Below are 17,545 nucleotides of genomic sequence, written 5' to 3'. Positions count from 1 at the left end.
CGGGTTGCAAGTCTTGCAATCAGGAGATTACTACCGCGTTTGGGGTGAGCACACCCCCCCTTTCCCCAGCGCCCCTCTCCATCTTCCAGCAACCTTTCCTGCAGGACCTGCACTCACTGCCTCCTGCGCATCAGGCAGCTTCACCCCTTCTCTCTGGCGAAATCCCAAAACGTTATGTGGGTTTTTGAAACAAAAGACAGACCTGCCCTTTAGATTTACAGACAGCTTTATTAACTTGTTGAAAGCCAAACGCTACAGTTTCATTGTTGAAATGATGATAATAATAATAATAATAAAAATAGAAACCAAAAAGGTCACGACACCCCAAAATAATAATAATAAAAGAAGTGGTACAAGTCTGCTTTGGGGGTGTGGGAGTTGAGAGAGAGAGAGAGAGAGAGAGAGAGAGAGAGGAAGGAAGGAAGGAAGGAAGGAAGGAAGGAAGGAAGGAAGGAAGGAAGGAAGGAAGGAAGGAAGGAAGGAAGGAGAGATTCTCGACTAAAACAGCAGAGAATGAGATGTATATTGGGGCAAGGGGGCTTCCCTAGACGTTTTGGGGAGGGAACGCCCGTCTCCGTTCCATCTCTCCACACCCCTGCCCCAAACTTTCTCCTTCGGGGGAGAGCCTGGAGGCTTTTCAGCTTCCACTTCAGTGAGAATCCAGGCAGAACGGGGGACCCCTTGTTTCACTCAGTGTAGCAAGTAAACAAATTTCCATTCCTAGCAAAGTGGGGGGTGGAGGGAAGATTGTCTGCCCTCCTAAACAGGATCTACCAACGCCCAAAAGGTTCTGCCTCACCTCTCTGCTCCACTGCTGGTATCACCCCATAACACCCCCCCCCCAGGGAAGTGTGTGTACACCCCCTCGCTCTGGCTGCTTCCCCTACACGAATATTGTGGCCTGATTTTATTTATTTTATTGAAAAGAGAATGTGTGTGTGGGGGGGGAGAAGAGTCCAAATCCCCCACTGCCTCTCTCCAGAGGTGGCACCCTGGCACCCCCTGCCCCCTACTTCTATGTGGGTCAAAATGCCCTCACTTTCTGTACTCTGCACCAGCACAGGAGGAACCCCTCTGTGAAATCAGAGCGAAAGGACTGCCCCAAATCAAGTAAGTATGTGTGTCTGTGTGTTCCTCAGCCAATATTTCTGAAGACATTCCCAAACACACAACCCCACCCACCTCACTCCTGACAGCCCCCTGGGGAGCGATAACTCAGGGTGGGGGTTGACTTCCAAACCCTCTCACCCAAATCCAGCTACAGGAATCCCCAAAGCTGCTTCTTTACTTGGGGGGTTGACAACGATAACAGCGCAGCCCCCTCCCCATGATCGCTATGGGCTGGGCAAACAAGACCGGTCTTGAGTTCTTTAAAAACAAGAGTGCTTTCAAAGGAAAAGCGGGGTGGTGTGGGGGGCAGAGATGTCGATTCCATAAACGCAACACAGTAAACCAACCAACCGACGATTTGAAAAGAGGGGAGGAAAAGCAGGTCGCTGGGTCTCAGTAGTACGGACGTCTGGGATTGTTCTGTAGTGGGGGAAGAGCAAAAAAACATGGTCAGAGGACGAGTTAGGAGGGCAAAGGGGAGCACAGCAGAGACTCAGCCCCCTCCCCCCAACATCCACCTCCGCAGAGAAAAGATGGCAAGTGGCCAGGGTGGGATGTGAGTGTGGACTGGCAGCCTGTGCACGAAACCTGACAATCCTTCCCTACTGGTGCCAAGAAAAGAGGAACCCCTCTGTGTAGTTCCTGCTCTCTCACAAACCTCGAGGGTGGGGCCTGCAGTAGGGCTGGGCAATATTATCATCCAAAACCAGTTTGAAGCCCATATTGTGATATTGGTTTCATACTTTTAGACCTGGCAATATATCGCAAATCATGGTGTGTGTTACGGCTGGGCGATACATTGTCCAAAATGGGTTTGAAATCCACATCATGATCCTGGTTTCATAACCGCTGACCTGGCAATGTATTGTGAATCGTGATTTGCACACTATGCAAAAATCACAACGTGGGGAAAACCGTGAAGCCAACCAACGCCTCTACATAGCTCCATCCTTATTTCAGACACTGTGATATATCAGTATACTGTGGTATTTAGCTGGCAATATGTCACAAAGCTGAAAACCAGATTATTGCCCAACCCTGAGAGGCAGAGAGGCAACTCATTCTAGTTCTGCTCCCATCCTCCTCCCTGCCAACTTAAGTGAAGGGCAGCACTGAGATTAGAGGAGCTAAGGAAGTTGACAGGCGGGGCTGCCCCCTGGGCAGCATGTCAGTGACCAGGCTGGGAGGGCTGCAGGAGGCCCTGTCCGTGGGGCAGGGGTTAGAAGGTGGTGGCATAGGGTTAAGAAGAATGAGGTCCAGGCGATCTCACCAGCGGGTTGGGCCGGAATCTGTAGGCCAGCATCATCCTCTTGCGGAACGCCTCGTATTCATCGTCCTCCTTGGTCAGGTCGGCGGGGCGGTCGATCCCAAACCCTGCCCCGTCTACTGCTGTCACGCCCCTGTTTCGATGGAGAAAAAGAGGCCAAAAGGAGTCAGAAGCTGACTTGTACCAGGAACAGATTCTTACCACCAGACGGGCAAGGCACATGCTCCACCAACAGAGCTTCCAGATTGGTGTTGGCATCCATCTGTCTCAAGAGACAATGGAGTGTGCCTCTGGGGGTGAAGCCAAGCTGCTGTGTGAGCAGCACCGAAGTGGCCTCCCTGGGTCACGTCCAGGAAGGCAAAGTATGGGGGAAGGCCGTATCTTCCTATATACATAAGAACGTGAGGTTGTTGTCATGGTGCAGTTCATGTAGCTGCCAGTTGGTGGCCACGCCACCTCCTGCACAATGGCAGGCAGGCAGGAGAGAGAGAGAACACTGCTGGGGGCACAAAGGAGCTTGGGGCGAACAGAGGGAACAGGTGACATGCAATAGGGAGGGTTGGTCAGGTGTAGGAGGGAAAGGGGTTGGTGGGGAAGTGAGTAGGAGTAGCAGACCTAGTAAAACAAAACAAAACCAAGAGGAGGTGGAGGAGAGAGATGGAGACAAGGTGCCTACTTGTTGACAGGGGCCTTGATGCCCTGCTTCTCCGAGCCCAGACCTTCGCCCTCCTTCCAGCCCATCTTCATCAACATTTGGAAACCGATGTTCTCCACCGTCAGCTTGAACTCCTTGTATTCGGAGTAGTCTGGCTCCCGACCTTCCTGTGGGGTTAAAGAAAACCAGGGGCTTTGCATTGTGAGGGAGAGCAAAGTTGAGGTGTGTGTGCTGACTGCTTAAAAAAGCTCTGGGGCACAGGTGCCTTGGATCACCTCCTAACGCCACCCCTGGAGGGAAGCCTCACTTGGCATTTGATTTCCTCGAGAGGAGGTGGAAGGTGAAAGCTTCTCTGGAAAGCAGCAGCCAGCCACAAACAGAACCATTTCCCTCTCCACTACGGGCAGGGCTCAGGGCACTGTTCAATGGCAAGGGAACTGCCCTCTGCTCATGCTTAGGGGCAGTTCCAAACCAGGTTAAAGGCTTGATGAGAACATGGCTGAAATCAAACTCTGCTGTTACACTCAGAAGAGATTTGCAGAATCCAGCAGAAGGATCTGTCCAGCCCAGTTTCTGGGATCCCACAAGGGAGGCAGCGCTCCCTGCAAGCTTGTTTCTGGCGTGTGTGAGAGATGGGGAGGGGGGCTTGAAGAGCAAGGGGTGCAAAAGAATGTTACCTTCAGGGCCTTGAAGGTCTCCATGAACTTCTCCAGCTCGTCAGGTGGCAGGAAATCCCCAATGAAATGCTTCCCACGGCCCATTTGAGTCAGCTGCTCCGCCCACTCTGAGAGAAGAGGATGAAAGGACATGGGGGGGGGGGGAGGCAGACGGATTAAAAACAGCAGCCAACCAGGTGCCCAAATGGGAAAGCCATAAGCAGGACCTGAGGATAAGAGCTACTCTCCACTCCTGTGATTTCCAGAAACGGAGAAGCATTGCTGCCTCTGACTGTGGAGTCTGATACTGTGGCTGCAGCCGTCGATCGCCGGCCCTCCGCCATGAATTTGCCCAGTCCTCTTTTACAGCCACCTAAAGATGCACTGCTGCCTCCTGCGGAAGCGAGCTCCATAGGTGAACACTGTGCTGTGTGGAGAGGCAGCACGATCTGAACTCTTCACATCTGAAGTTCTTTCATTTTTAAAGAACAAATGCACTGAAAAAGCGAAGGGTCTTATCGCCTTGCCAGTGTGGAAACTCTTCTGTGGATTAACCAGAAGGCATGCCTCGCCTCGAGGCTGCAAGAACAAACTCCTTGAAGACCTGGGCGACATTACGATTAATAGTCTGAAGCCTGTATGAGCCAGTGACACATTACAGCTCCCCAGCCACTGCGCACCTCCCTCCCTCCCGCCTGCCTGCCTGCCTGTGCTGGCAGCAGCCAGCGATGTACTGCCAGCTCAAGTTACCTTGATCAGCTGAGAGTTGGGCAGTTCAAGGAAGTCCCCTGCCTCTGGTGTGGCTTCCAGAAATAGGCATATGGAGAAGCGCCTAGTGCAGCCTTTTTCAACCTTGGGTCCCCAGATGTTGTTGAACTACAGCTCCCATCACCCCTAGCTAGCAAGGCCAGAGCACAGGTATGGTTGGAGTTGTGGTCCAACAACATCTGGGGACCCAAGGTTGAGAAAGGCTGCACTAGGGCCTGCCATCCCATCTTGCCTACCACCAGGCCCCTCCACCAGGCCACTCCGCCAGGCAAACACACCTCTCGTCTTGTCCATCTCCATGCGCCTCAGCTGATGCTCCCAGGTGCCCAGCTCGCTGTCCACCTCCTCGTCGCTGTCATAGCCAGACTGGTGCTCCTTGACCGTCTTCTCCCACATGATCTGCATCTCCTGCATGGCCTGCTTGTGCTTCATGATCATGTCGTACATCTGCTGCATCTGGGAGCGGGTGCAGAAAGAAGAAGCTGTGACTGACGGGTGACAGAATAACGATGCTTTTCCCCACCCCTGCAGAAGTCGGACAGGCCCACCAACTGGGCCCCCTCTTGAGGAAGACTTGAACTCCTGACGGCAGGTAGCAAGCGTTGAGAGAGCGGAGATGTGAACCCGTTACCTCTTGCTGCTCCTTCAGCTGCTTCCTCTGGGCGTCCGAAAGCTCCGTCACCCCCACCAGCCCAACGGGCTTCCCCTTCTCATAGCCGAGGCCTTTGAGGTCCTGGACTGAAGACAAGGAGGAACATCGGAAGGGTTAGCCCTGACTGCACACTGTGGGAGACAGTACCCCCCCCCCATGCTTCTATCTGTGCCCAACACAGGAAGCGGATGGCCAGGAGTGAAGTGGGGGAAGGAGGAGTCAGAGATCAGATTTCTTTTTTCACATATATTGCAATAGCTCAGAAGCTTAGTGTCAGGCCTGACACAGGTCAGCACGAAAGATGCTAGGCTTTTGTCAGTTCCTTTATTCAAGGAAACAGCATACAACTCGGCAACCCTTCCCAGCAGGTCTTGCCTCTATGGAGCCGTTGCCAGGACTGAAGGCCCCTGCCCTCCACCCTCTCTAAGTCTCCTCCTCTCCCAGATGTTTCCCATGCAGACTCAAACTGTGCCTGCGCACCTCTGGCCTCTGTTTTGCTCTCCTCATTATTCTGCACATTCTCAAAGACTAGGGTGGAGGGAGCTTGTCACAGCCAGAAAGAGAGACTCCCTGGATTCTTCTGCAGCCTCTTGGGAACCCCCCCCCCCCAATTGCTTCAGCCTCACAGTCTGAACTGCTCCCTGTCACAGACTCTTCCTGCTCACTAAACCCTGTTGCTCTATCAGCATCCAGCACATCTTCCCAATCTTCTCCCTCTGACCTCTCCTCGGTGTCCCACCACAAACTCCCAGGCTCTGAGCCTCCCTCCTCTGGGGGTTCCCTTGCTGCTGCCTCCCACCAGTCTGTGACACACTTGGTTTCGCTATGCCCTGCCGCCCCCATCAACAGTAGGCTGCTTCCAGCTGAGTTGGATTACACAAATGTATGGAAAAGAGGGCTATTGATGGCTACTAGCCATTAAGGCTGTGCTCTGCCTCCATGGTCAGAGGCAGTGATGCTTCTGAATTCCAGCTGCTGGAAACCGCAGGAGAGGAGAGGGCTCTTGTGCTCAGATCCTGCCTGCTGATTTCCCACCTGGTTGGCCACTGTGAGTGTGGGACCCTGGACTTAGATGGGTCTCCTTGGCCTGATTCAGCGGCCAGGCTCTTCTTAGTTTCTTCTGACCCCTAAGAGGAGCCTCCATGGAGAGAGCCAATCTACCATAGAATGGTGAGAAGGCTACAGCTCTCTGTTCCTGCTTGTGGGGCAGCTGGCTGGCCAGTGTGGGAACAGGACGGCCTCCCCTCTAAATCAGTCCAGGAGTGCCCTGGTCTCTAGGGATGAATAAAGGGCTGCCCGACCCGCAACCGCCACTCACCTGACAACGGGGTGGGCGAGGGGTCCTTGGTCTGCTGAGCGAGCTCTGGGGGAGGCAAGTCCACCTTCTCCTCTTCTGGGCCCCACCGGCTTTTCCTCTTTTTTTTGGTGGCAGGCGCAGGTGGCAGTGGCTGTGGCTGCGGTTGCGGGGGCTTTGCAGGAGGGGCGGCTGGTGTAGGCAGCAGTGCCACTGAGGAGGAGGAGGAGGAGGAGGAGGACGAGGACGAGGACGAGGAAGGAGAGGGAGCCCCCTTGGGAGGGACTTTGCGTTTCAGGTTGGCTGCCGGGATGGGAGGGACCCCCTCGGCGTCGTCGTTGGCTTTCCGGTATTCCTCCAGCTTCTGCCGGTAATACTTGTAGCCGGAGCTGCCAGGCTCATACAAAAATCTGCAGAAGGAGCGTAAAGGTAAAGGGACCCCTGAATGTTAGGTCCAGTTGCAGACAACTCTGGGGTTGCAGCGCTCATCTCGCTTTACTGGCCGAGGGAGCCGGCATACAGCTTCCGGGTCATGTGGCCAGCAGGACTAAGCCGCTTCTGGCAAACCAGAGAAGCACGGAAACACTGTTTACCTTCCCGACGGAGCGGTACCTATTTGTCTACTTGCACTGCATGCTTCTGAACTGCTAGGTTGGCAGGAGCAGGGACCAAGAAACGGGAGTTCACCCTGTCACTGGGATTCGAACCGCTGACCCTCTGATCGGCAAGTCCTAGGCTCTGTGGTTTAACCCACAGAGCACCCGCATCCCGCAGAAGGAGCGTACAAAGGCCAATTAAAGGGAAGAAAATCCATTTTAAATAAATTTATTATTATTAAATTGAATTAATTAATATTTTTTGTTGGATTTTTAAGAACGAGAATAATGAATGTCACATTTTTCCAACAAGAGGTGTAGAAAACGTGGAAGTTGGAAATCTCCCACAATGGTAATGTACGAAATAACCAATTTGGTGCTAAACTCAATGGAATATAAAAATATGGTCAAAGAATGCAGCAAGCTACACATAATATATTCCAAATCCTGAACCATGTAAAAAAAACAATGAAACAAAACCGAAATGCGGTGCAAAACTTTAAAAAATGATGCACTGAGATGAAGTAATACAGTGGTGCCCCGCAAGATGAACGCCTCGCAAGACGGAAAACACGCTAGACGAAAGGGTTTTCCGTTTTGGAGGCGCTTCGCAAAACGAATTTCCCTATGGGCTTGCTTCACAAGACGAAAAAGTCTTGCGAGTTCCTTCGGGGTTTTTCCCCCTTTTCCTAAGCCGCTTATCAGCTGATCGCTAAAAGCCGCTAAACCGCTAATAGCGCTAATCCGCTAAGCTGTCAATGGGCTTGCTTCGCTATACGAAGAGCCTCACTGAACGAATTAATTTCGTCTTGGGAGGCACCACTGTAAAATTTCTCTGCTCTCCCGGGAAGGCAGGCAGGGGGGAGCAAAGACTTTTGCCCCCCGCCAGCCTTCAGAAGAGGTCCTGGACCTCTTCTGAAGGCGGGCGGGCGGCAAAAGTCTTTGTCCCCCTGCCTGCCTTCCCGGGGGCTTTTAAATCGCCCCGGGACAGCGGAGAAGTCCTCCGCTGTGCCGGGGTTTTTAAAATGCTGGCGGGCGGCAGCGAAGGTCTCCGCTGTCCCGGGGGCTTTTAAAATGCTGGGGGACGGCAGCGAATCCTTCGCTGCCGCCCGCCAGCATTTTAAGATCGCCCCGGGACAGCGGAAAAGTCTCCGCTGTCCCGGGAAGGCAGGCGGGGGGGGGGGAAGCAAAGACTTTCGCCCCCCACCAGCCTTCAGAAGAGGTCGGGGGACAGACTGTCCCCAGACCTGGTCTGAAGGCGGTTTCCATAGGAACGCATTAATTGATTTTTAATGCATTCCTATGGGAAACCGTGCTTCGCAAGACGAAAAACTCGCAAGACGAAAAGACTTGCGGAACGAATTAATTTCGTCTTGCGAGGCACCACTGTATTCAAAACATTCAAGCAGCTGTGGTGCCACCTAGTGGTATAAGGGCTGTTGTGGCAAGCGGATTGATTAAAATGAAAAAAATCCCTTTTTCCCTCACAGGTGAGCCTAGTTCACCAAAGAAAGGTGGGTAGGAGATTTAGGAGATTTATGCCAACCATACACTTTCCTCATTAATTCTTTCCTGTTACATTTATATCCCACCTGAGAAGCTCAAGGTTCATACCTGGTTCTCCCCATTTGATATTCACAACCCTGGGAGGTAGACCAGGCCAAGAGAGCCTGGCCATGCGGGGACCCAAGTGAGCTGCATGGCTTAGTGGGTGGATGTGAACCCTGGTCTCCCCCAGTCCAAGTCTCAAATCCTTTTTCGTGTAAAGTTTGTTTTAATTTCATTTTAGAACACATATAAAACCAAGAGAACCGCTGTTAACTATAGATAGAAATTAAAAGATGGAGAGTAAAACTATAAAACAGGCATGCAGGGTGAGTACTGTGGCACATGGGTTAAAATAACAAAGCCCCCCAAGAATATCAGCATTAATCTATCAAGTGTTGTCCCAGATCTGCCAGACATGTGACGATACAGTACAGTATATGTAACGTGAAGGAATGCCAAATCATATAAAAGGCACCTGGAGGTTCTAGTCCGCATCAAAATCTCAAATTACATGCAACTTTCTCCATTATTCCAGAGTGAGTGGTACAAAGCATCGAGTGTAAGATTTGTGGGCTGTCTCCCCATCACTGTTTGAGCTGCCAAGATCCTATTTAAAACACTAGTTGCTTTGACAACATATCTACATGGCTACTTATCTACTCAAATATATACTCTAATCACCAAACGGCACCGTAAACCTAGCCTATGGTGTATGTGCGCGCGTGTTGGCACACAGACTCTCCCACTCCCCCAGATCCCAGCTGACCCTCCTCACCTAAAGGACTGGTTCTCCCGGTGGTTCTTCAGGGCGACCATTTCCACCACGGGGCCCCCGTCGGCAACGAACCTGGCGAGCTTCTCAGCGCAGTCCTTGGTCTCTTCGTCGTCTGGAGGCGAAACTTTAAGCAGGCTGTCAGTACGGTGCCCCCAACTCACATACCCAACAGCCACAAGCTCTTAATCTGGCTTTAAGGAACCCCGGGAGGGGAGGGGACGGAATAAGCGGGAAGAGGAGGGTTTAAAATTTCTCTTTCTCAGTCTGTTTCTTGCCTTTTCGCCTCCCCACTTTGATCACAAACAGAAAAGGAGGAAATAATGCCGGCTCACACCCAAGGCTGGCTGCACTCAGAACAGATCCACAGCTAAGTCCCAATATTGTCAACTGCTCCCTGGGGGCTACCAGGGGGGCACTAAGAAGGAAGGGGGTGGCAGAGGTGTAAATGACTCTCAGCCTTTGAAAAGCTAGTTTCCCTCGATCAATACCCAGAGAGGTTTAACCTTCAACCCCACTTCACAGGGCACTCTGAGAATTGTCACTCTTTGAAGGGAATAATGTACTTCCAGCCCCCTTAATGAACTACAGCTCCTAGAAGAAGCCAAGACCGTTTGCAGTGCTCTCAGGGCACTTTGAATGTATGGTCTCAGAGCATAACCACTGACATTAAGGCACACAACTGCCTCATTGTGCATGTAAAAGGGCCTGGAAAAAACTCTGATGGCTCAGAAACACCCAGAGGGCAAGAGGTTGCTCACTCCTGGCACAGATATACCCCCTCCTGGTTCCCCCCCACCCCACCCCACCCTCCTACACAAACAGTGGGACTCACACCTGCAAACCACAAGGCAGACAGGCGTGCTAGACTAAGGTTGTCACCCTGTCTGAAGGAATCTGTGCCCAATTCATTGTATGTGTTTTCAGGAGGTTGGTCTACTGACTAAATGTCGCACCTGGTGAACGCCTAAGCCTGGCTGCTGCTCAGAGGCAGCGATGCTTCCGAATGCCAGCTGCCGGAACCTAGAGGAGGGGAGTGGGCTCTTGTGCTCAGATCCTGCTTGTGGGTTTCCCCATTGGGGCACCTTGCTGGCCAGTTAGGGCAGGATGGTGACCTAGATCTTTTGACCTGATCCAGCGCACCCTCCTCTTGTTCTGAAACACCCAAAATCCATATTCTTCACAGTTTTCATTTTGACAAGCTTTTCCAGCTTGAGGTCCGCCTTAGGAGTTTTCATTCAAATTCCTTAAACCTACCTTCACAGCAGGTTTCCTAGACTGCTTTTAAAAACTATTTTTAGCTGTCTTTATGGTACGTCTGCAAATGGCCAAAAGACATGCATAGCAAGCAAATTAATGGTTACTGCTTTGCAGGGGACTGAACTGTTACCATTATTTACAATTCTATGATTCTGTGACCTGAGTGCAAAAGCAACTCTCCCCTCCTGTCGTTTCCAGCAACTGGTACTGAGACGCATTTACTGCCTCTGAAAATACTAACAACAATACAAAATGTTGTAAACTATACTTGATTGGTGCTTTGCACCCTGAAGGCAGGATATTAGTTCTTCAAGAAATAATTAAGGCTGGATCAAGAGTTAGGCATGCTCAGAGCAGGTCCCTGGAGACACTAGGCCTCAAGTGAGTCGCCATCGATTTCAACGGATCTGAGCCAAAAGCAGCTAACAGCAACCCAAGCCACGTCTACTCAGAATTAAGTTGTTCTGAATTCAATGGGGCTTCCTGTCAGGTTATGAGGGGTTAGGGTAGCAGCCAAATTATCTTTTTTAAAAAAACTAAAACTAAAAATCTGTTGCTTGATTAATCAGTAGATCAATCTACTTTTTTTTTTAAAGAAAGCTTTCAGCTCTAATATCAACACCAAACTTCACCCTCCAGATGTTTTGGCAGGCACAATGGTGCATTGTGGGAGTTGTAGTCCAAAATGTCTGTGCTGCCTGGGGCTGATGGGAGCCATAGTGCAAAACATCTGGAGGGTGCCATGCTAGCCAGGCTGATCTCTACACACACCCGGCCCGTAGCCCAGAACTTTCCAAACTGTGAGTCATGACACACTAGTGTGTCGACTGCAGTGCGTAGGTGTGTTCCTCCCAGGGCTGGAAAGGGGTTAGTTTAACCTCCGGTTTGCTAGCAAAACTGAATTACTGTGTCACAGAACGATGCCTGTTTTAAAAGTGTGTCACCGACGTGAATAGTTTGGAGAGTTCTGCCTATAAGAAGATAGCTTACGCAAGAACTGCAGGAGGGGAGCAATGACCCTTGCCTTACCTTTCTGGAAAGAGGTCTCTTCTGGATCTTGACCCTTCTTCCACATTTCCGCCAGCTTTTTCCTGTAATACAGAAACTCCGGACTGTTCTTATCGTGCAGGAATCTGAGGGGTGTGAGAGAAAAAAAGGGCATTAAGGGGGATCGGGTCTTGGAAGCATCCTGGTGTAAAAGGTGCACAGCAGGAGAGGTGGACAGCAACAAGCATGGAGGGGAGTCAAGGCCTGTCCTTGGCTTCCTGCACCATGACTGACCACACCAGGGAGGGAGAAGAGGGAGGGGAGATGCACAAGAACAGCAGCAAACGTACGCAAAAGTCGGGTTGTCCTTGCAGTCCTCGAGCGCCACCTTCTCCAGATCGGGGCCCCCTTCCGCCACGACCCTGGCCAGCTTCTCCACCACTCGGCGAGTCCGGGTGTCCTCTGGGGGACAAACTTTAAGCAGGCTGTCAGTACTGGGGCTCAACTCACACACCCAACAGGCACATTACCTCTTTAAGAACCACAGCAGTAGGCCCACGAGACGGCGGGGGAGAAGGAGGGAGCGGGGTGGGTGGAACGAGGAGAAAGAGGATGAAATGATGGAGCCACAGCAGGCAGCAACCTAAGCCTGATGCTTTCAATACGGGGGTGGGGAGGAAGGCGCAGGCACGCAGGACTGACCTACCAACACCTACTGAACACTGGGGCAGCTGTGTCTACGCTGTATTGTTTTTGGTTTTATTTTGTGAACCTCCTTGTTATTGTTTGTACAATTGTCTGGTTTACACAGTTTACTCAGCTATGGTATATCAAACCACAGTTTACTCACTGTGGGCTATCAAACCATGGTTTTCTCAACTACAGTATATCAAGCCAAGGTTTCCTCAACTGTGCTCTAAACTACACCCTCCCAGCTCACTTTCCTTTTGTGTTGCGTCCTTTTAAGACGGTAGGCCTAAGGGCAAAGACTCAGTGATGTGTTAGGTCCATCCTAAAAGCCCTTTTTTGGCTCAAGTGTGGGATTAATCAATAAATAAGGCTGGGGCATGGGGAGAGGGTGTTGGTCCTGACCTGGACATGTGCCTCCCTCTCAAGGCATGTTTTTAACTGCTTTTACAACACTCAGTGGAATTTTAAGCGCTCAAACAAATTAAGTCTCTTTTCAGCTGGTCAGAATCCCCCTTTGGAAAAACGATGGGAAGCTGTGCAGGGCAGAGGGCCCTGTTCCCTCGCTTTGTAAAGAAACACCACTTACTTTTTATCTCCAGCCACTGCTCGTAGTCTTCCTCCTCATCCTCATCGTCTGGCGACTGGAAAACACTGAGGCGGTTGGTCACGGGCGTCTGCTTGGAATGGGTGTAGTTCTTGACCTGGTTCAGCATGCTGGTGACACTCAGGTTGGGGCGCTTCCCGCTCAGTGAGGGCTTCTTTGCGGTGCTGGCAGCCGGGGGGGTTGCCGCAGAGGCCTTGGCAGAGCTGGAGGAAGCGTCTGGAGGGGTGGGGAGACAGAGGTTGACATTATTGTTATTATGAACTGAATTTATATACTGTCTTTCCTCAACAGACCACAGGGCAGTTTACAACATGTCATGAACTGGCAGGATGACAGGGAGGAGGAAGAGGACCCCGGCAAGGGGTGTAGTTGGGACTGGGGCACACTGGGGATGGAGGATGGCGAGGGGATGGGGGTCAGTGCACAGGAACCAAAGTAGCAGGACCCATTGCAAGAGTCAGAGGGGCCCGTGTCCCCACAAACATAGCAGGCTCTGAGGCATAGGGAGCAGCAGGAGCGTCACTCCAGAAGGCTGAGGATGCAAGGATCCACAGGCCAGCTCCCCAGCTGGGGCTTGCTAGCTCTGGAAGGAGGGATGTGATTTCCTCAGCTGGAGTAGGCTTGGAGCAGGTGAGGGTCACATGCCTCACGAAGCCCAGATGTTGCATTCAGCATGGAAAGTACAAAAGTGAAGCAGAGCTGAGGTGCTGGGTATGCTCAGCTACCCATGTTGGCAGCCCTTGGCTTCAGTGCTCCGGGACATCTACGGGACTGGGCTTTGGTTTTGGCTCTGGGCTGTATCCTGACTGGACTCTGACCCTGAACCTCATTCCTGACCTTTGGACTTGTGTGGATTGACCCTTGGACTTGGCATACTGGCCTGCTGCCAGGTACGCCAGGGGTTCAGGACACAACATAGAACACAAGATAAATACAATAGTAGTAAAAAAAAAAAAAACAGCACTCAACAACCCACCCCTCACCCTACTTTAAAAGGACGTTGTTTAAAAGCCAAAGGTCTGGTTGCAGAGGAATGCTTTCACCTGGTGCCTAAAGATACGTAACAAAGGTGCCACATGAGCCTGTCTGGGGAGAGCACCCTACAAATAGGAAGCGCCCAGAGAGAAGGTGCATAAATTACATGTGGCGAAAAGCTCAGAGGATCCTGAAAAATTCCATGCTGTCTGGGGGCAACTTAATCATGTATATAGCCAATACCTGGACTCCATCACCATGGTACAATGTAAAATTTAGCTTACCTAATGGTCTGCTCACTTGATTTAAGTTTATTTCTGATATACTATACTTTTTCTTTTTTTGTATTTGTACTTCTGCAATTTTTTTTTTGCATTGATTTGTTTGACTTCAATAAAAGTTGAAAGAAAAAAGAAAACGGGTTTCTTTGAGAGGGCTGGTGCATGAGTGTGTGCAGAAACTCACTCTACTGCACAGAAGGAAAAAATTGACATTCATTGCCCTGCCTGCTATTGACATGTGGCCCCCAAAGGATCTGTCCAGAAGAGAACATGGCTCTTTGTGCTGAAAGAAATTCCCTGCCCTTGGGACTTACAACAGGCACACAGAATTGGCAGAGTGGACTCAGGAACAGGTGCTTACCGCTGCCCAACTTCTCCTTCTGAAGCTTGAGGAACTGCTGGAGGAAACTCCCATCATTGGCAAACTTGTTGGAAACAGAGCTTTCCCCATCTCCGCTGTCATCACTGTGGGGTTAAAGGGGGAGGAGGTTAGAGGCCACAGCGCTGCTGTGGAGCACAGCTTTCCCCACCAGCAAAAAATAATAGTACAGTGGTGCCCCGCAAGACGAATGCCTCGCAAGACGAAAAACTCGCTAGACGAAAGTTTTCCGGTTTTTGAGTCGTTCTGCAAGACGAATTTCCCTATGGGCTTGCTTCGCAAGACGAAATGTCTTGCAAGTTTGTTTCCTTTTTCTTAAAGCCGCTAAGCCCTTAATAGCCGCTAAGCCGCTAATAGCCGTGCTTCGCAAGACGAAAAAAACGCAAGACGAAGAGACTCGCGGAACGGATTAATTTCGTCTTGCGAGGCACCACTGTAATCCAATAACTAAGACTCCCTCCCTTCGCAAATTAAGCCTATGCTCATTCTTACGGAGTTCTATCACTGTTTTCAAAAGACTCACAAAAGGAGGACTGTGTGTCCTCTGTTGCCATCCCATCCCCTTGACTTCCACGTGACTGGAAGGAAGCTCAGAGCGACTGCTCATGCCAGGAATATCTGGCCCCTGGCAGATGCTGAGCAGGAGATTGCATCAAAACAGCAGCCAGCCTCATAATCTGATTGCTAAATCTCGAGCATCAGGAATAATTTAATGCTCAATTCATACCTGAGGCAAATGCAGTCAGCCTCTCGTCAGAGGTCAGCTGGAATGGGACATGAGAAGAGCAAAGACTCACCCAGAGACACTTACTTTGTATATTTATTAGACTTCTGTGCTTTCCTGCATCCTCTGGCCCTATCACACAGGCAATTGCCTGCCCATTGCTCCCAGCCTATCAGAAAGGTATGAACAATGCAATCCTACGTACTCGCTGGCCTGCGAGGCCTGCTTACTAGCCAAGTGGCTGCGCTTGGCTTGACGCTCCAGCTTGGCCTCGATCTCCCGCTTCTTTTGGGCAATCAGCTTCTCCTGGTGGAGGATGTTCACATTGGTCTTCTCCGATTTGGGCATCGTGACGCCAAACCACCGGCTGGTTTTCCCTGGCCGAGAAGAAGGGGGACCAGAAGAAAACAAAAGAAATTATATTAACTCTTCATATAATCATTGTGAAGGGAAAGAGGTTCAAAGGACATCTGTTACAACGCTCAGCTGAAAGCAGGATCTGGCATGTAGATGAGTCAAAACAATGGTCCAAATACCTAAGCACTGCCTACACTGACTGGCAGTGGCTCTTGACAAGATTTCAGACAGCCTGAAGATGTCAGGGATTGAGCCCAGTGTTAAGAAATTCACATATATAAGGTAGGAGCCAAAAGGCTCCTTAAAGAAAGGTTACAGCTGCCAAACCAGAACGTCTAGTTGCCATTTTTGGGCATGACGGCTCTAAAATCTTATTTTTTCAAAGGATGGACTGAATGTGATTGATTCTCAGTTAAACATCTGGCTAGTTTAGAGGATAATCTTGAGCTAGGTTAAGAACTCTGAGAACTTAAAGAAGAAAAGTCACTTTATCCAGGGACAGCCCGCATATCTATTGGCCTATTCCGACCTCTTTTTCTTAAAAGTGACAAGGACAATTCATAATGTAAGAATATCCTTCACAACTCTGAGCAGGGCAGTGGGGTAAGCAAAGACAAGCAACAACAATTACAGTGGTACCTCCGGTTACAAACTTAATCCGTTCCGAAGGTCTGTTCTTAACCTGAAACCGTTCTTAACCTGAGGTACCACTTTAGCTGATGGGGCCTCCCGCTGCCACCGCACGATTTCTGTTCTCATCCTTAACCCGAGGTACTACTTCCAGGTTATCAGAGTCTGTAACCTGAAACGTTTGAAACCCGAAGCGTTTGTAACCCAAGGTACCATGGTAACTATGATGTTGTTCACTGCTCCTGCTCAGGCTGCACAGAAAAAGCATCTTGGTTAGAGAAATTCGTTCTATATTGTGCAGATAAAATAAAACGGATAGAATTCTACAGGATGCTGATTTAGTGAGTGAAAACAGCCCAGATCCAGTGATTCCCCAGATTGGGGGGAGACGTCAGGCACCATCCTGGGACTCGGGCATCTTCACTTGGTTGCAAGGGGTCAAAAGGCAGGTGCAAAATGAACACAGTGGTACCTTGGGTTACAGACGCTTCAGGTTAAGAACAGTTTCAGGTTAAGAACAGTTTCAGATTAGGAACAGACCTCCAGAACGAATTAAGTTCTTGACCCGAGGTACCACTGTACTTAAAATGTTTAGTATCGTTAAGACGCTTTGGATTGCCTCGGGTGAAATGAAGCGGCTAACGAATTTAATTATTATTAATAGTAGCAGTAGTAACAATAATAACGACGAGACCTGCAGTAATATCTTGGCGACCCCCAAAGCAGCCGTAGCCGAGAAGGAGCTTGGAAGGCCCGGAGAAGGAAGAGAAAGGGGTTGTTTTTTTAATACTGGGGAGGGGGAGCCAGTTCGTGGGGAGGGAGGGAGGGGGACGGAGAAGAGAGTGGGGCGGGGGGGCTTACCTGACTGGAAAGGGGCGGGGCGGGGAGGGCAGACTCACCTGGCGCATCTTTGCTGCCGTCCATCGCTCTCAGGATGTCCCCACCCTTCTCCCACAATGCACCGCGCGGAAAGCCCGCCGCCAGCGTCGTTGACGCAGGCGCGTTGCATTCTGGGGGGAGGGCGGAGAGGAGAAAAGAGAGGCAAGGCGGTCGCTCCTGGACGGATGCCGGGAATTGTAGTCCATGCCTTGTTGAGGGGGTGGGGGAGTACGGGGAAAGCAGGGAGGTGAAGAAGGCGGTCTTTTCAGGCCAGCGGCGTCTCTGAGGGTTCTTAACATGGGCTTCGGCTGCTGCTGCAGGGAGCATAAAGCAGCTGGGAAGCGAGGAGCGGGAGACGGGGCGGACTACGATTCCCGGCAAGCGCTGCGCGGGGAGTTGAGATAAAATGGGGGGGAGTAAGCTGCTCCCGCGAGACTTGGAGACGCAATGAAAGGAGAGGC

The 17,545-nt window shown here is 50.9% G+C and overlaps 1 protein-coding gene across 1 annotated transcript; it reads right to left on the bottom strand.

Annotated features, from left to right (window-relative positions):
* Positions 1-462: 462 nt before the first annotated feature.
* On the bottom strand, positions 463-17,245 carry SUGP1 (SURP and G-patch domain containing 1). The gene is made up of 14 exons (XM_081895505.1): positions 17,105-17,245; positions 15,424-15,595; positions 14,477-14,580; positions 12,842-13,075; positions 11,916-12,039; positions 11,608-11,711; positions 9,322-9,445; positions 6,427-6,812; positions 5,088-5,194; positions 4,735-4,912; positions 3,710-3,816; positions 3,054-3,199; positions 2,381-2,510; positions 463-1,530 (listed from the first exon to the last, which is right to left on the bottom strand). The coding sequence occupies exons 1-14, from the start codon at positions 17,127-17,129 to the stop codon at positions 1,504-1,506; spliced, it is 1,968 nt and encodes a 655-aa protein (XP_081751631.1). The 5' UTR covers positions 17,130-17,245; the 3' UTR covers positions 463-1,503.
* Between the last annotated feature and the right edge of the window lie 300 nt (positions 17,246-17,545).

This window comes from Podarcis melisellensis, assembly GCF_964234715.1.
Source record: "Podarcis melisellensis genome assembly, chromosome: 18".
Lineage (NCBI taxonomy): Eukaryota > Metazoa > Chordata > Lepidosauria > Squamata > Lacertidae > Podarcis > Podarcis melisellensis.
Note: the sequence above shows the minus strand (reverse complement) of the source record. Positions and strands in the feature narration are given on the sequence as shown.